Source organism: Drosophila ananassae, assembly GCF_017639315.1.
Source record: "Drosophila ananassae strain 14024-0371.13 chromosome 4 unlocalized genomic scaffold, ASM1763931v2 tig00000061, whole genome shotgun sequence".
NCBI lineage: Eukaryota > Metazoa > Arthropoda > Insecta > Diptera > Drosophilidae > Drosophila > Drosophila ananassae.
The window spans coordinates 4,190,621-4,210,410 of NW_025319038.1; the positions used below are offsets into that span (position 1 = coordinate 4,190,621).

The 19,790-nt window shown below is 41.2% G+C and overlaps 1 protein-coding gene across 2 annotated transcripts in view; it reads right to left on the reverse strand.

Annotated features, from left to right (window-relative positions):
* Positions 1-8,521: 8,521 nt before the first annotated feature.
* The window catches only part of LOC6506044 (ATP-binding cassette sub-family D member), a 77,495-nt gene continuing 66,226 nt past the window's right edge, over positions 8,522-19,790 (reverse strand). For both annotated transcript variants that reach the window (XM_044717743.1, XM_001966592.4), the window contains exons 6-9: positions 9,206-10,068; positions 9,056-9,145; positions 8,840-8,965; positions 8,522-8,784 (exon numbers count right to left, since the gene is read on the reverse strand). In XM_044717743.1, the coding sequence (XP_044573678.1) occupies positions 8,685-8,784; positions 8,840-8,965; positions 9,056-9,145; positions 9,206-10,068 (1,179 nt within the window). In that variant the 3' untranslated portion in view covers positions 8,522-8,684. The remainder of the gene's footprint in view (positions 8,785-8,839; positions 8,966-9,055; positions 9,146-9,205; positions 10,069-19,790) is intronic.

Here is a 19,790-nt window from a genome sequence, read left to right on the forward strand (position 1 = left end):
TAAATTGATTTGTAAAATTGAACCTGGTCTATTAATTCGGCCGCTATCAAAACGCTGATAGCTCAACATTTGTGACCCCGACGTGATTTCATCCCGGTTTATTATTGTTATCAGCATTAAAAGTGCCAAGAAAACGCCCTTGTTGTTGTTGCTACAAGTTGCATTTTAATTGAAGAATGGAGTCTGGATCTGAGATTATTGGAGCTGCTGCCGCAAACCGGGAAAGGATGCTGCGGAGAAGAGCAGAGGTGGCCTGCCAAGAAATGGAGGCGCTGCATCATAAGGTGAAGGCTGCGGCGCGGACTGAGGATTCTTCCATTATGGCGCTGGAGTCGGTGGAGAAGCGTTTGCGTGAGCGGTTCACCGCGCTTCAAGAAGAGTTGGAGGAGCTTAATTTTAGCGAGATCGGGAGTGATCTGTATTGGAGATTCTCGCAGCTGGCGACTGATGTGGAAGTGGAAATTCAGTTGGAGGTTGCCAAGCGCTCCATTAGAATCGCTGCCCACTCCACACTTCTCGACGGTGCCAGTGTATCGCCAATGCCAAACAAGCAAGCCCCCTCCTTGCCACCGTTGCCGATGCCAACATTCAGCGGCGGCTATGCCGAGTGGCCGGATTTCTGCGCCCTTTTTAAGACCACGATCGACAGCCATCCTCACCTAACGAAAATGGAAAAGCTCCGGTGGCTCATTTCATGCCTGCGCGAGTCAGCCTTGGATACGGTGAGAGCTCTGGAAATTAATGACGCGAACTACGATGTGGCCCTTGACCTATTGCGCAATCGTTTTAGTAATCGGCGTTTAATATTTCAGTCTCACATTAATGAGATCCTGCAGCTTCGTGTGGTCGAGCCAGGATCTGTTACTACTTTGCGGGAGCTATCGGATCGGTTCAATGGGCATATGCGGGCTCTTATGAGTTCCGGATCAGCTGCCGAGATCCAAGGATGTTTGCTTATCCAGATTATCCTGCAGAAGTTGGATCCAGCCACAAGGGCCAAGTGGGAAGACACTCTCGCCGGAAGCAACGACAGCATTCCGTCTTGGGAGTCCATGGCACGATTCTTGGAGCAAAGGTGCCGGACTCTTGAATGCGTCGAGTTTTCTTTGGCGGCGTCTCCCCCAGCTAACCAAGTGGGCCGAGGTAGATCTTGGAATAACCGATCTTCGTGCATGGTTATTAACGCCCGTCCTGCTCTATGCGCCCTGTGTGGCATTTCGGAGCACGAGCTTCCTTCTTGTTCAAAATTTAGTGCTTTGACAATTGAGGAACGGTACGACGAAGTGCGGCGTCTGGCTCGATGTTTTGTTTGTCTGGAGGATGGCCATCTCGCTCGTGGATGCTCAGCTTCCCGCTGCTCGACGTGCAATCACCGTCATAATATTTTGTTGCACCCTCGCGGGCAGATTTCACCCGCACGAGTCTCCCGTCCCATCGGTGCCGTTACTGTTGCGCACCCATCCCGCTCAATCAACCCTGTTATGAACAAGGATCGCAATGCTGAGCTAGTGCTCCTGCCAACAGCCAATGTACTCGTTCGTGGTCGATCTGGAGCCTTCTTGCCTTGCCGAGTTTTATTGGATTCCGGCTCACAAGTGCACCTCATCTCGTCGCGGCTGGCGAATGAACTTCAGCTTGGCCGTTCCAAATGCTCCACTACGGTGGCAGGTTTCGGCGGCGCTGGGTTTGATACGGATGGAGCATCCGTCAATGTGTGCTTGAAGTCCCGCCTTAGCACGTACTCAGTGGAAATTGAGGCTGTTGTAGCTTCACATATAACGGACTATCAACCTAGCCAGGACATAGATGCTTCGCACTGGAAGATTCCTGGCAATTTGGATCTAGCTGACCCTAACTTCTACAAAACGCAGCGAGTGGACCTGTTGATTGGAGCCAGCTTATTCTTTGACCTATTGTCGGCTGGTCAAATCCAATTAGGTCACGGGCTTCCCATGGCCCAGAATACGCGATTTGGCTGGGTGATTTCTGGACGCGGTGAACTATCACGGGATGTGTCGTCGCTCTATGCTAGGAAAGACAACCCAAGGAATACCCACTGGAATGATGTGACTGCTGCCCCTTCCAACAGTGTTATTGAAGGCCCACCCTTCAATGGGGGGAGGATGTTGGGCCAAGCAGCCACCAAAAGGTGCATTTAAAATAATCATAAAATGCTAAGCTGCAGCTGTTGTTATCAGCATGTTTTCGTCTCTGTTTTGTCTCCCAGTTTCGCATGCGCTTTATTGTTATTTGTAGCGTATGCGCTTTGGGGAGCTTTGGTTGAGCTTCTGCGCAAGCTCTTAGGTTTTTATGACTTGTAATTCGGCATTGTTTTGGACCGGTCGCGGAATTTGTTTTGGGGTTAAATTGACCCATAATAAATTGATTTGTAAAATTGAACCTGGTCTATTAATTCGGCCGCTATCAAAACGCTGATAGCTCAACAGAGTTGAAGCGAAGATTCCTCAGCCAGGATCACCAGGCTTCCCTGCTCGATTTTTGCCTGTCGGAGTCTATCGAGTGGTCTCCCCATTTTGGCGGTCTGTCGGAAGCAGAATTAAGACGGCGAAATTGAGGACTTTGTTGTGCCGCATTGCCTCAATCATTAATTCTAGACTCCTTGAGTCCATTTCAGAAAATCGTGCGGACCTAGATACTCTAACTCCGGCTCATTTTCTAAATGGCGGACCGCCTTCAACGCTCATCGAACCGGACTTTACTGCCCTAAACTTCAATCGTCTGGATGGGTGGCAGAGAGTCTCCTTCTTGCAGCAAGTTTTCTGGGCCCGTTGGAAGGAGGAGTATCTCACGCTGTTGCAGCAGCGTTCCAAATGGCGCACCCCTGGCCCTGTAATTTCTGTTGGGGACATAGTCATGATGAAGGATGAGAATCTAGCTGGTGCTGGTCCTTGGGCGTGACGGAGTGAACCGTGTAGCCATACTTAAGACAGCGGTTGGAACGACTAAGCATAGGAGGCGTTTTGGTCCAAAAGACAAAGGATGGAGACGAGTACCATATCGCTTATGTGTCTAAAAAGCTTAACAAAGCCCAGCGAAATTACTCTGTAACATAACAGGAGTGTCTTGCGGCAATAATAAGTGTTAAACGCTTTCGTCCTTACGTAGAAGGCCACGACTTTACTATCGGAACCGATCATGCATCGCTCATCGCGAGATGGGCCCTCAAGTTACAGTCGTTTAGGTTTACCATTGAGCATCGTAAAGGGTCGCTGAATGTCGTTCCGGATGCACTGTCGAAAGTAAATGAGGACGAATTTGTAAGCATAGATGCCTCTCATGGGTTGTTAATAGATACCGCCTCTGAATATTTTAGAAGTCCCGAGTATATGAGTCTGATAGACAGTCTTAAAGCCAATGGTGCGAAATTCCCTGACGTAAAAGTTGTGGACGGATTAGTATATAGGTGCGCAGAACATGCAACAGGTGAGCCACTCCACGACGTATACATTTGGAAGCTGTGGGTACCCGTACAACTGGTACGTGATGTTTTCAAGAATGCGCATGTTCATCCGCTTGCATCTCACGGCGGAGTTCACAAGACGCTTGAGCGAGTAACACGCTTGAGCGAGTAAGACGCTATTATTAATGGCCCGGCTTGGTGGAAGACGTTAAGGCGTATATTGGCGGGTGTGAAGGTAGCTTGTAAGACCTCTAAGGCACCCAACATTCCTTTAAGACCTCCGATGGGTAAGGCTCCAGAGTCTGAAAGATTCTTTTAACGGATTTATATTGATTTCCTGGGTCTATATCCTTTTTCAAGGAGTGGGAATATAGGTATCTTTATAGTCTTAGACCACTTTTCAAAATTTGTATTTTTCAAAGTCGTTAAGAAACTGGAAGAAGCAGTCGTGATGAAGTACCGGAAAGAAGAGTTGTTTCACCTTTGTGGGGTTCCAGAAACAGATGTATCTGATATTGGTTCACAGTGCAGATCAGAACAATTTCAAAAGCTTCTGAGGGAACATAGGATTACTCACAAGCTGACTGCTATCCATTCGCCACAAGATCGCGTTAACCGATCATTAATACGGCAAATCGATCTTATGTTTATGCCAGCTATTTGCTGTGCTTTAAGGTCAGCCACGCATTCGGAAATTGGTCGGCCTATTATATAGTATTTGGCCAACATATGGTAACATTAGGTGGTAATTATGCTTTGTTAAGGTCGCTTGAGGTTTTGCAGGATAGAGGAGTAGCATTCAGTCGAGAAGACTCACTTGAATTGTCTCGAGTTAGAAAAAAAACAAAAAAAAAAAAAAATGAAAAATTAACTATTAACTGAATTTATTTTGAATACCAAGAAGTATGAACTGAGAATGTAATTAAATGTTACCTTAATTCTGTTGTAAAAAACCCAACGTATCTGTTAAGAAGTATGTAGAAGGTAAAATTCTTGAAAGGTCCAGTAAAAGGAAAAGCTCTCATGCAGAATAATAAGAGAAGAAATTATATTATAAGATCGCGTAAATGTCAATGAATCATTAAGAGAAGAGCTTAACATGAGAATTTACCAACAAGAGAACTAACCTACAACGTAGAAGAGAAGTAGAAGAATTAACGTAGAAGAGACTTTTTTTTTTAATTCAGTAGTAACGATAAGCAAGATAACATTAAGATATGTTTTTGTGCTCTTCCCCTATACCTAAGTTTTTAGCTGCGTCACTCATGGAAGCGCTTTTATCGGTGGATCAGCAGGTGAGCGATTATAACGCTAAATAATGTTTTGGTGAGTGTTAGCTCAACAATGAAGCTACTTTTATATGCGTTTATATGGAAGGTATCTTAATACCATTTGATATTTTAACAACAAACACAATGATATTCATTTAAAGTAAACACGATCTGAAGTTAAAGTTAAATTCCTATATTAATAATCTTTGTTCTCTTTTGAAATTCAGCTTGAAAAATTATTGTGAATCAATTATTGATAAACACTGTTAACTTGCTATACTTAATGAAATGTTCAGTTCGAGTTTATTAAAACGATTTCTCGATATACCCCTGACCTATAAAATTGACATGTATGGATAAGAAAACCCTTGAAAACCAAACCACAATTTTTACCCACGTATTTCTTAAGGTAGTTTGTATATGTTCGTTCGTAGAGCGTTATGCGGCCACTACGTCGAATTTGAACTCGCGGGCAAACCCGTAGATGCCGGAGTCGCAGTCAAAAGATCATATAAAGGTACTGAATAAAGGTACCTGGATTCTGCAAGGGACTGATCGGGTTGACCAGATGCTTGCTGTGATCAGGCTGGAGTGGATGTGGGGTACTTGAAGTCCTTGGCTGGTTTTCCTCTAGTACAGATGGTATGGTGGTTCGGCTGATTCCTTATCGGCCGGTCCTACTTGTGGTCCGTTTACACAGGAGCCACTCGAAGTAGATTCGATGATGAAAGTTCTACTAGTGGTCCGCTTACACTGGAGCCACGCGAAGTAGATAGCCTTCAGAGAGTCCCACTTGTGAACCGTTTTATACAGGATCACTCGAGTAGGTTGATTTTAAGTGCCGTAGTTCAGACACTGAGTAACGAGACGATTCACTCTGATTTCGAAACTATCTTTATTTTAGAAGAACAATTCTTACATAAGATGCTAAATTATACATAATTAAATCTAAGGAAATCTGGACGTGCTAAAACTAATGTTAATGCCAGGGTCTCCCACCTTTGAGTCTGCTGACTCAGATTGTTTGTTCATGTACTGCTTGTACATGCATTTCGGCTTAGCTAGCTGGTTTTTGCTTTCATCGGTCAGTCGGTCATTCTTCCCGATGATAGTGCTAATTTCTGCTTCTGGCGCCGTCTACTAGTGCTGGCTTATTAGGTTGGATATTGTTTTGTGCTTATTGCTAATAGGTTAGTGGGTTTGTATATTGCAACATGGTGATGCATATTGATTGGATCAAATTACTAATTGTGCAAGGATGTAAGATTGTTTCTTTTTTTTGATTCTTTATCTGTCTCTTAACGCCTTTCAATTTTACTGTGTTGAGCTTATCTCTTTTTTCCGGCCAGAATGGCTAACTTATATCACACGCATATTTCGAATATTTAGGATTCTAAGAGCACCCCAAGACTGCAGCTCATCGCACACCACTACACTTGCCGACGAGACAGAGCCGAATTACAAATGCGTGCAACGCTCAGTCAGGACTAGCATCAGCTCTAGGTTATCCGTAACAGCTTACTGGTTAGGCATTTTTTAAGTAGTATGCTTAGTTTAGCTTGAGAAAGAAAAGCTTAAGTCAGAAAAGGACTAAACCTATCAAGACCACATTAACAATAACCAAACCGCAGAAATTGCTTTTGACAGTGTAATACGATCGGTCCACTATCCTTATCTTATCAAGGCAATGAATATAGTAATAATGGCAATGATCAAGGTAATTTTAACTGGGACTTGACTAATATCAAACAGGTTCTATCTAGTAGCAGTACCAATAAAGAATAAAAGTACAAAAACAGTACCCAAAGTTATTTTTTAAGTGAGTTCTTATAAGAAATTTACATGAAAATGTTGAATCTATTTAAATTTTATTAACTCATTGCACGCTAACATGTATAGATAGAAAGATTTTCTTGTGATCGGACATTTGGAAATAAGCAATTGAGAATATAATCCACTGTTACTGTTCCGCATGATTTGGATCGTCTCGTCCAACTTAAAGGCGAAGACCACGTCGCTTTTCTACCTGTTATGTAGTCATACCTGAAATCCTCAACGCCGTCCCCTATCTCGAACACAGCTCCGTTTCCTCCGTCGTCCTAGCTGCTGTCGAGGTTGTATCCCGGGGGTGTGTATTCCGAAGCATACCGATATCGAGGAGATCTTTTCCCCACGGCGTCACGTGGCTTTGGTACGGTATCCATCGTTGGCTCGGGTGTGGCGCGGGGGTGGCCATGCTACGGTGTGGTTGGGTTGAGCGGCGTCGTAAGCTGCCTCAGAGCGGAGTCGTTCCTAGGCTGGCGTCTAGGTCTTGCTATTTATAGTTTCTAATAGCAGCCGAATAAGTAGACGATTTTTAGTTAAAATTTTCAATATTTTATGTTGGGGTTAAATTTAGCCCTAAAACCGCAACCGCTTTCAAAAAGCTCCCAAAAAAAAGGTATTATAATTTTGATCAAAAGTGTGCAACGCAGTGAAGGAGACATCTCCGACCCTATAAGTCGATATGAGCATGTCCATCTATCCGTCTGTCTGTCTTTTTCTACGCAAACTAGTCTTTCAGTTTTAAAGCTATCGAGCTGAAATTTTGACCACATCCTTCTTTTGTCATCCGACAATGTCCTATTGCTGCCATATAACTGAACGATAGGAAATGGCACAACTTTAACTGCAAGGGTACATCAGCTTCGACACCGTCCGAAGTTAGCTTTTCATTCTTGTTTTTAAATGGTTTTGTTGGTGGCTGCTGGGCCCACAATTAACTTAGGTCTTTTATCAATTTTCAAGATTAGTACTACTCGGTCATTGATTGTGAGTAAATCAAGGGTTAATTATGTTACGGGTAAGGTTATGGTTAGCTTTAAATGTCTCATTTTCGGTGACATCTTCGTTGTCTTCTGGGTTTTCGTCTATTTTTAAATGGGCCTTCGAATTTTGGGGCTTGCTGGGTCGTACACCTCGGAGGCCTTGGATAGATGGTCATGGAATACAAGAACAAAGGATCTTAAGGTATCCTTCTCCGCACGGTTTTACCGTCGTCCTTGCTCCTGGTTGGCTACATGTATCGTGGATCGTCTGATAGATATACCGTATCTGTTTGGAATGTTTGGTTGGCGTCAGCTGCGGTCCCGCTGTGTGTGCGTAGTCCGTAGCTCGTAACCTTTTAGGACGAAGGCGGTGCTGTGTCCGGTCGGCTCAGATACGCTGGAGTTGATCGGTATCCAATGTGTTTTGTTGATTGCCGACGCACTGGGCTATCATGGTTTTAATGGTCCGATTGGCTCGCTCTCTACAGTTTTATCGTGGAAAGTAGGGTCGGATTTCACGAGGTTGCGGAAAACTTTAAACCAAAGTGACCTAGAATCCTTTCGCGGAAGGCCCGCATCTGGGTCGCCGAGGTGGCTTTTTTCAAAGGGACTAGTTTCACCCATTTAGAAAAGACATCAATAAAAACTAGTAACTAGTAAACTAGTAATGTGCTAGTAAGTCCTTGTTTGGACAGGGTTCTAATTTACAACTCTGATCCGTATTTAACATCGATCTAGATCTACGGCTCAAAACATTCATCCTCAAAACATTCAAACAACTCAAACATTCATCCCCATCCATCTAACACCCGCAAAGAAGGAAATTGACTAGACTATCCAGCTAAGCTATCTTTATAGGGAAACAAGCGATTTTGTACCAGTTAACTAATATAATTAATTAATAGATTAAAATTAATTTTTATTATCTTAAGGTCTAGAGAATATTCAATCGAAGAACATAGTTTAAACAAAATAAAACAAAAAGAATATAGTGTGGAGAATGGGAGAAGCTTTTATGAAAGTTTTTATGAAAAAGTACGTTTATTACAAAAATATCAATTCAAATATTCAGTTGACAGAAAATCACAAAAATATTTGGTATGTAATACCATATGATTAATAGACCAAATAAAAATATAAAAATTTTTATGCTTGCTTAAGGTAAAATGAAGCATATTCAGTGAATCATTGAAGGAACTTTTCGTTTTGCTGCTCGTTCTCATCCATTCTTCTGAAACACCAGTTTCCTAAACCATCGAATTCAAGAATATGAGTATGATATTTCCTATTAAAGAACAAATTTAATAAAAAAAAATTCTACAACACGTTATTTTTCTTACCATAACGTCGGCCTATGTGTAATTGTTAATAGAGTAATTCCCATGTCTTTGGCAATTTCATATATTGAACTCTCAACGTCAATTGATACTGCACTTGTGCATTCATCAAGAAGGGCATATCGTGGCCTAAATAAATTATTTAATTGTAAAATAATAATTAAAATATTATATAAATAGAATGTAAATAAATAGAATATAAATAAAATATAATTTTACTTATGATAGAAAAGGCGAGCAACAGCCATTCGTTGTTTTTCCCCTCCTGATAATATATCCTTCCAATCACGGACAACGTCAAATCCATCACTGGAATAAGCAATAATATACATTTATAAAAACACTCACACGGCAGCTCATATTCCTCACCGTTGGACAATGTGTTCAAGGCTAACCATTTTCAAAATATTATTTAGCTCTTTAACAGTTATTTTTTTACGATTCATATCATCCCGTGTATCAGGATATATTATTTGGTCGCATAAACTTCCAATTGACATATATGGTCGTTGTGGAATGTAAAACATGCAGGGGACATCTTCCTCTGGCCGAGGCATGTGTAATTCGCCTGCATATATTGGCCAAAGTCCACTTAATATTCGGAATAAACTTGACTTTCCGCATCCATTTGGGCCAGTTATTAACAAATGCACACCAGGCTGTATACATAATGTCAGGTTGGGTACAACTATATCACAGTTAGGTGTGACTACTGGGACTTCTCTAAGGGTAATTGACATATTGTTTGGATCATTTGTATAAACTATTCGACCCTTTGCAATTGGTTTCCCATTACGAAACTCAATAAATGCATTCTTATCATCATTGTTTGCCACAGTTGCTTTGCAATAAACTCCTTGTGCGGTTTCCCTAAACACATCCATCATACCAGCAACCCGGGAAGTGTAACCAGCAAGAGCCACTATCTCTTTATAAGAGGACATTAATCTCTCAATAGCGTCCGCCGCAGAAATAAGTAAATTTCTGGCTGTTGTTAAATATTGAGTGCGTTCACTGACGTGTGATTCCTTATTTCCAGAATCATGACCTGTCAAAGTTTTACTATCATTGCCTGTCAAAATTGGAAGCGACACCATAACCATTCCAGTACCAGACCAAACGTACTTCATGAAAAATTGTTCAAGCATTATAAACCAAAGTCTTTGACTATATATATTATTCATTTGACTTATAAGTCGGTTATATGCATGTCGTAGCTGCTGCATCTCCACCTGGGAATAATAAAATGTAGTTACTAATAAATTTGGGCTTGAGTTATGCATGACAAAAAAAAATACATAGACACATAGACAACGTCGGAGCAACCAATTTTTCGATTGAGGACTTTTTTTTTATTATTATTTTTCTTACTTTCATACTTCCAATTGTATTTTTCCCAATTTTATTGGGCAGCTCCCAATATAATTTTTTAGTTCCTTTTCTAAAATGCATTCTTAGATAGTTACCATAACGTTAGGTTTTCATACAAACAAAATAGCAGAATCACACATAAACGATTAATAAATACCGAATACTTGAATTGACTTATACTGTAATGGTACCGTCAAATGCTGGGTAGACAAAATTTCTGAAAGCGAGTCGGGGCTGTGCCAAGCACTGCTTGTAAATAATGATTCAGTGTTTAGAACAAAAAAATTAAGTGGACACCTTAGCGCAGTGCAATACACGAAGAAAGGAAAGAAAAAGTAACTTCATTGACTACATTGGTGGCACCGGCTAGCTTTGTGCGTTATGGAAAAACCCAAAATGGTCAAATATATTTGGCGAAAATTTGGCGGATTAGGTTTCCCAAAGTGAAATCTGTACCAAGTCCCATCATTTTAACTTAGAAAACACAATAGTTATGGTAATAATACAACTTTTGTTGTTTTTAAAGATAAAAGGTTGTGATTTACTTAAGATTCTGTTGTTTCTGTAATTCAGATTCTTTCTGTTGTGATGTGATCAGGAGGTTATACTGATCAAGTATAGTATATATACTTTGTAGGGTCAGAGACTCCATTTTCAGCCAGATGGTGCAATAGCGCATCTGAGGTTGCTTTACAATGGTGGCGGTTTATTTGCAGAATCCGTAGGGACATCTGCAAGAGTCCCTTCCACCATCGTAATTTCAGCCTCCTCTTCATCCGAGAGGTCGTCATCGTTTACCAAACTTGCTGACATGCTGAGAAGCCAGATGCGTCTAAGTTTACTAAGAAATGGAAGTCTGGCAATTATAATGCCAAAGTATTTTGTATAATTTTAGGTCAATGCCAAGTATTGGAGGACCTACCCATATAAGTTTAACTTGGTTCTACAATTTTGTGGCAAAAACACGCGACCTTCATCAACTCCCTATTGTCGGCATATAAAACTGATTTGTCAGAAAGAATCAAGCAATTAAATATGATTGGACAACGTAACCAGCCAATTATGGTCCACCAAGCCAACGATTACCAGCACATTTACCATAGACCATGAATTTCATATGATATACCAAAAGAAAAATATAGTTTTTATTGGATCATTTTTATCCACACATGTGTGCAATAAACTAGTAAATATCGAGTACTATTTGAATCTTTCAGTTTATTTGAATAAATAAAATCAAATCTTTGACATTGGAATCATTATAGGAGTTATAGAAATTTTAGGTATTCTGATTCCCTAAATTGGCTTGCAGAATTTTTGAACGCGCGGATTCAGAGACTATTTGAGATTGATCTATCAGATTTGACACTTAAACTCCTACGATACCAACGTTTGTGTCAAAATTTAGCCACGTCACCAAAAATATAATCTTGTAGCTACAGCTCAGAAAAGTTGCGTGCAAAATTTTTAATGCCAAACTCCAATGCATCATTTATAACTACAAAAAAGTCAATTTTTAGTGCGGAACATACTTTTTACTCTGCTTCGCTACTGGATTCCTTGGGTTGTTTATTTTAAAAAATATAAAAGTATGCTACATTTTAATTGGGGACTTTATACTTTGAAAGGTTAAATAAACTTTGGTTAAATAAATAAAGTCGGGAAACTCGAATATAGCCTTCCAGACTTGTTTTATTATGTTTATTTTTTAATATTACAGTTTAAATATAAAATGTTAATTTCAATATATTTTTAGCGAGAAAAGATAGTAACTAAAAATAAAATCACAAACAAAGAACCAAAGAATTGAAAATTTTCTGTGTGCGTCCTATCTAAAAAATAATTTTTACCAACAAATTTAAAAAAACACAAGAAAGGACGGAGCCGAAGTTGAGTTCAGTTATATGGCGGCTATCGGATATAGGATCGGCCTTTATGAAATTTGGCAGAACAAATAAGATTGCCCAAAATGGAATCCGTAGAAAGTCCCATCATTCTAGCTTAAAAGACACCAAGATTATGCAAATTCCGATCGTTCTGTTATATGGCAGCTATAGGATATAGTCGATCGATCCTTATGAAATTTTGTACATATCTTGGCCAAATATATCATGTGTGGAAAATCCCAACCCTCAAACTTAAAAAACACCAAAGTTATGGCATTTCCGATCAATCAGTTATATGGCAGCTATAGGATACAGTCGACCGATCCTGGCCGTTCCGACTTATATACTGCCTGCAAACAAAAGAAGGATGTTTGCAAAGTTTCAACTCGATAGCTCTTAAACTGAGAGACTAGTTTGCGTAGAAACAGACAGACGGACAGACGGACATGCTCATATCGACTTAGGAGGTGATCCTGATCAAGAATATATATACTTTATAGGGTCGGAGATGTCTCCTTCACTGCGTTGCACACTTTTGACCAAAATTATAATACCTTCTGCAAGGGTATAAAAATAATAGTCTTTTCGCGTTTTTAACAGAGGGTATCATAATTTTTTCAAAAACGTGCAACGCAGGGAGAGCGGAAGAAGGCATCTCCGACCCTATAAAGTACATTTTTATAAATATTTTTGTATATAGTATTTTTGAGCATTATCACTTCCTGAGTCGAAATCAGTCCGTCGAAGTTATGACTCCATCTGTCCGTCTGTCTATTTGTACCTAAACTAGTCTTGCTATTTTTAAAGATGTTTGGGGCTGTTTCCAATATTATTCCAACAAAGTATTAGTTGCTCCATTATTACCTAAATGTTTATTTTTAGCGGAACCTATGTACCGAGCTGCATACTAAAGTATTGTGAGCCCCTTAGTATACTACTCACTTTTCCTGGGACCTTACCCGGGAGGTGGGATGAGTTTTATTAAAAAGATAATGTTAGATCTACCGTGGTATTGAAAACCTTTTCGTTATACCAAAACTTCTGGAGAAATTGATTACTTCCCAGCTTAAAAATATCTGCAAAAGTATTATTTGCCCTCTCAACATGGCTTTAAAACTTCTAATTTGTTGGAATTCTTCTCCAATGTTCATTGTCTGAACCGTCTGCAAACTGATGTAATTTACACAGATTTTCGCAAAGCTTTTGACTCCGTGAATAATAGCCTTTTCCTACAAAAGCTGTCATTGGGTTTTCCACTCAATATTCTAAAGTAGATTGTCTCCTAATAGGTATGCTTTTACACTTTTGTACGCGTATGATGTAAAATAATGATTTTCCCTTTATAAATTGACCTTGGTGAACTGTACTCATGGTGCTCCAAAAATCTACTTTTCCTGAACTGCTCAAAAAGAAAGGTTACGAACCAGGATCGTAGATATTTGTTGGTATATATTGGTACATAGTCTGGTTGACTTAAAATCTTTTGCATCAATAGCACTTTACGGTACCAAACAGAATAACCAGGTCCTTTCGACTCCTGCGGCTACCAATCCGAAAATATAATTACGCTGAGCTTGATCCGATTCGTATTCTATGTACAAATTATAATCAACTATTTCCTATAACCAGAATTATCCTTACATATAAATTTAAAAAATTTTGAATTTCTATTAGCATAGTTATCCCTAATATAATTAAATTAGCAGTTCTTTCTTAATTATTTATGACGTTTAAGATAAATAAATAAATAAAGTATAAGAATATTGTCTAGTCAGCAGCTACAGCATAGATTTATCATTAAAATAAAATATGTTTAGTTTCTTATCTTTTTATACCCTTGCAGAGGGTATTATAATTTTGGTCAAAAGTGTGCAACGCAGTGAAGGAGATCGTGATCAGGATCACCTCCTGAGTCGATATGAGCATGTCCCTCTGTCCGTCGGTCCGTCTGTCTGTCTGTCGGTTTCTACGCAAACTAGTCTCTCAGTTTTGGAGCTATCGAGTTGAAACTTTGCACACATCCTTCTTTCCTTTGCAGGCAGTATATAAGTCGGAACGGCCGGGATCGGTCGACTATATCCTATAGCTGCCATATAACTGATTGATCGGAAATGCCATAACTTTGGTGTTTTTTAAGTTAGAGAGTTGGGACTTTCCACACATGTTATATTTGGCCAAAATATCGTATGTACCAAATTTCATAAGGATCGGCCGACTATATCCTATAGCTGTCATAGAACGATCGGAATTGGCATAACTTTGGTGTTTTTTAAGTTAGAAAGATGGGACTTGGTACAGATTACTCTTTGGGAAAAATAATTCAATATGCCAAATTTCATAAGGATCGACCGACTATATACGATCCGCTATATATCTAATAATATAAGATGCGTGGCGCCACCTAGCGGACTGCGACTGAACTGCAAGGGTATATCAACTTCGACTCCGCCCGAAGTTAGCTTTCCTTTCTTGTTTTTATCTTATCGCTATTCTCGGCTGTTCGGCGCCCACACAGGTGGGAAGACGTCGAGTCGGTTCCTCTGCCTATATATTATGCGGTGTAGTGTCTGAATGCCCCAGATTTCTGTTAATGCCCAATTAGACCCGCGTTGGCAAGGCTAGCCGACTTGGACTTTGTCGGGAATGTCTCCACACTGGCAATCAGCTGCGTTAGTGCCTTGCTGCTAAAGTTTTGGGTGGAGACATCTTTGGGTTCAGCATCCAGCCTTCAGTTGTTTCGTCTACATCCGCCACAGCTGAGTGTACCGAACCAGTAATCGCTTTACTATCCACGGCTAATGCACTAGTTGCCCAAGGTCGTAGCGGTGATATAACTTTGGTGTCTACAGCGAACATTATCCTGCGGAGTCGCGCTGAAGCCTTTGCTCCTTGCCAAGCTCTATTGGATTCATGAATACAGGTGCACGTAATAACGTTGCTACTGCTAGTCAGCTGCAGCTTCGGAGATACAAATCTCACTTGGCAGTGTTCGGAATTGCCGACACTGCCGACACTTCGCGACAGACGAATTCTCTTTCGATGATTCTATTGCTCCGAATATTCGGCCCTTGTCAATGCTGCCATCGCCACCAACATCACCGACCTTCAGCATAATTTTAGCTTGTATTTTTCCCGTTGGAATATTCTGTCCAAACCCATTTTAGCTGATCAAAAGTTTATCGAGCCACACCGTATCAATTTACTTACCGGACGCAGTCTTTTCTATGAGCTGTTGTGTATTGGAAAAATGCAGCTTCTTAGTTTTTGCAGAAAACACGACTTCAAAATAGGGGCGTTTCACGTCTGGAGAGAAGGTCGTTCGTGGCCAAATCCTGCAAGGACGTTGTGAAGACCCCCAGCCAACTAGATGAGAGCTTAGAGTATCCATTCCGTAAATTTTGTGAAATTGAAATCTGTTGACACTTTTGTGAAGTGGACGAAGGAAGAGTTGGATTGCGAGGCGCATTTCGAGCAACATTCTTTTCGGCTCGAGTAAGGCGCCTTCTCTTTAAGGCTTCCGTTGAAATGCAGCTCTAATTTGCCAGTTGAATCTTACTACGGCGATTTTTCTCCTTCGAAAGAATGCCATGTCGTCAGCTTCAATTGAAGAATCAGTATGCTGCGTTCATCAGGAAGTATTTGGAGTTGGGGTATATGTCTCCAGTCCAGGCAAGTGCATACCTCACCAGCCAGTATTTCCTCCCACATCACTGTGTTTTGAAAGAGAACAGTTCAACAACTAAGCTCAGGGCCTTTTTTCTAGGATCTGCTGCCACAAGCTCTCGGTATTCGTTAAATGACGTGTTGATGTCTGGACCGGCTATCCAGCCAAAATGGATGCACATCTTTTTAAGATGTTGTTTCCATTGGTTGGCTACAGGTGACATCTCTAAAATTCGCCGATGCGTCAGAGTTTTCCCTGAGGACAGCTATATTTTTTTCCGAAATTCCACCCAGAATGAGTTGCATGATTTCAAACTGGATACATTTATGGGACTTATGACAAATTTTAATCAGTTCTAGCAATGCGTAAGTTGGGCGAGGACGGAGGTCTGGGTCGCGATTTTTATGTTGATTATCTAATTTCCGGTGGTGGTCCTATAGATAAGGCTATCAACATAATGCAGAGTTGCTGGCTCGGTTTATGTCGGAAGTAGCTCAGTTGAAGGTCTACGCTGATAAGTATTTCTGCTGGTGCGACTCTGCTGTGGCACTGTCCTGGATCCGGGGAAAGCTCGCTCGCTCAAATGTTTTCGTCGCCAATCGGGTTTCGACAATCCATGAGTTGACCAGAACAAAGAAATAGCGATATTTTTCTAAGTCTTTGAACCCGGCAGACATCCTGTCGCGTGGTGCTCTTCACAAGGAGTTAATTAATGATAACATGTGGTCTCATGGTCCTGCAATTCGTTTTAGACCTCAAGATTAAAGGCCAGCAACGGTTTCATCTGAAGGACCCACTGTTTAGTTACCGTGCGTTTTCGGGAGCTTTATTTTTGTGTTGGCTTTATTTTTGCAATTTATTTAAATTTTTTGTGGTTTTTACAAATGATATATGTACATATGTGACTGAGTAGGGTCGACGACCGAATTAGAAATAATGATTAATAATAATTAGAATAATCCAAGCCCCCTGAGCTTGGCGGGGGCGCGGCTCAACGTTTGATGCTGCGAAGCGACCGAGATATCCCGCGATAGAGCGAGACAAACGCTAGCGCATGACGGCAGATGCAGGTGGCCAATCGAATGCACGAGAGCGGGCGACGAGAATAGAGCGGACGACGCGAACATAAATATAAAGAAAGTGACGTCACGAATTCAATAAATTATTGCCGGCAACGAGAATAGAGCGGACGACGCGAACATAAATATAAAGAAAGTGACGTCACGAATTCAATAAATTATTGCCGGCCAAACTTCTTTCCGGCGGCTGCTTTACCCGACATACTCCCCCCCTTGGAAGATGGGCTTTCAATAGCATCATGAAGAGGCAGCAGGCACAATTTATTGACTGCCCGCTTTTAGGCTTCGGACGCCCTCCTCAGCAGCGCCTCCCGACACACTCCGTCATCTCCGACGACCATTTCCGTCACCCTCGCCAGGGACCACTTCATTGGACGCAAGACGATGTCATTTACTGCTATACCTTGACCAGGAATGCGCCATTTGGATTGTCGCTGCAACAGGGTTAAATACTCCTCCTTCCATCTGGACCAGAAAGTCAACGCGTTGCCAAGCATCTAGCCGATTTCTGCTGAGTTTTGTCAGGTCTGGCTCACTGAAACTAGAAGGAAGCCCTCCGTGCAGAAAATGATTAGGAATCAGGACATCCAAATCAGCGGGGTTTTCAGAGAGAGGGACTAATGGCCTCGAATTAATCACTGCAGCAATATCGTATTCCAGCGTCTGCAAATCGTCGGCTTTTAGTACAGTAAAATGATACTTGGCCAAAGTGGGGAGAACGGGTAGGGATAAACTTCCATTCAATGGACTCTAGAAGGCAAAAATCCAAGATAGCTCTCTGGTGCTCGTCGCTAAGAAATAGTCTCTTTAATTCGGTCAACTGATTTTTGGCTCCAACGAAATTGGTGGCGTTGTCGGACCATATCTGTCGACAGATCGGTGGACAGATCCCTCACCAGCTCTAAATGGACGGCCTTTGTCATGAAACAAATGAAGACGGTGATGTAACATTTTATGGGAGCCTTGTTGCGAAACTCCGACATATTTCGGTTTATCTTCCCCCAATCGGCCAATACTGAGAACGTATCATCGCCAATGACGATCGATGTCCAGCGTGAAGGTTGTGCTCATGAAAGCTAAGGATTATGCTTCGCGTTACCAGGTGGCTCCTGGGCAAAATTACTGGGTGTCTTCTTAATTCTTAAGACGCCCGTCTACTCGAAGCAATCCAAACTGATCCAAAAAGGGGGATAACGAAGCCAGCGAACTGGAGTCGGCAACCTTTGTCTGCAACGTCCGTATTTCATCACCCAAATGAGCGCGCTAAACTGACCACAAAAGTACGCAAGTCCCCGCCTTGAGGTCATGAAACGTTAATCCTGGCAGTCTCATTTCGAATCCAGGATGACACAACTGAAGAGTCGCACCAACAAAAATACTTCCCTTTGTAAGCGCAGACCAGTGCTCCTGTGTATTTAAAAGATAGAAAGATAAGCACCTGACACCATAAACTAGATCCGATCAACTCAGTAGGAAGGGCTCCACGAGATAAGATATCAGCCGGATTTTTCGACGTAGGCACATAACGCCACTTCATGGAACTCGTCAGATTTTGGATGGTTGACACGCGGTTAGCGACAAAAACGTTAAACCTGGCAGGCTCATCTCGAATCCAGGATGACACAACTGAAAAGTCGCACCAACAAAAATACTTCCCTTTGTAAGCGCCTAGACTGTGAACCTCTACCATCATTCTCGCCACCAACTCAGCTCAAGCCAGCTCTAACTTCGGCACAGTTAACGTCTCAAGAGGCGATACACGAGGCTTCGCACATAGAAGGCGGCTCTCAGCCCCTGGCGACCTGGAAACTAAGTAGACACATGCTCCGTAGAATTCTATGCTGGCATCAAAAAATTCATGAATCTCCACGGGTAATCCAGACGTAAGCGCCAGCCGAGGAAATTCTGCACGGTGGATGTGACTGAAGCTCCGGCAGATCTCCTGCCACTCAGTGCAAAAACCCTGAGATAAGCTTTCATCCTGATTCTTGGTCTACTGGATTCAAAAATACTGCTGGAAAAAAAACTGGACAGGTCCTTCCGGTGCCTTTGGCCTTCGGCTGTTTTCGTACTATTTGGAAAAATTACAACATATTTGCTCATTTATTATCCCCTGAATTATCCCTAGATGTAATTCTATTTAAAATGATTGTATCTCTATAGTTTATTTTAGTTTTTCTTTTAATTATATTAATCTAAAATAAAAAATAATTGTTGATAGTAATAAAAAATAAAAAAAAACTATTTTCCGCTAAAAAAATGTTGGAAACGTCCCATATTTAAAATCGTTATATCATTTTCGGTCATTTTAGATAATGTATATGGAAGCTATAGGAAGCCGTCGGCCGATCCTTTTGAAATTTTAGTAGACCGGATTAGTTTGCCCCAAACCTGTTTTAGCTGCTATTATCTGTTTTAATCTGCTAAATCTGTTTTAAAGATATTATGTTATCTTTAAAAGGTTTTGTGACATTTGTGTCATGCAAATGACATTGTCATTTCCGTTCGTTCCGATCGTTCATATGGCTGATATAGGATAAAGTCGGTCGATCCTTATGAAATTTGGTAGATCTGATGACTTAGCCAAAAACAGAATCTGTAATGCACTTAAGTGATGTCTTTTCAGATCAATTAGTTATATGGCAGTCGACCGATCCCGGCAGTGGCGACTTATATACTGAGTGCAAAAGAAAGAGTTATGTGTGAAAAGTTTGAAGATAGCTTCAAAACAAACAGACCTGTCCGGGTAGAAACAGATAGACGGACATGCCCCAGTCAAGGACATGGATTCCTTGTAGAATAAGTTAAAAAAACTGCATATCCTGCAGGTGTTTAGGATATGAAACCATTTTTTCTACTTTGAATTTCGATTGAGCCCATTTATTCAAGGAGAAACGTCAACGCCGTCGCAACTTCGGAAAGTTCAATGAAAAGGCACATCGACATTTCGGAAC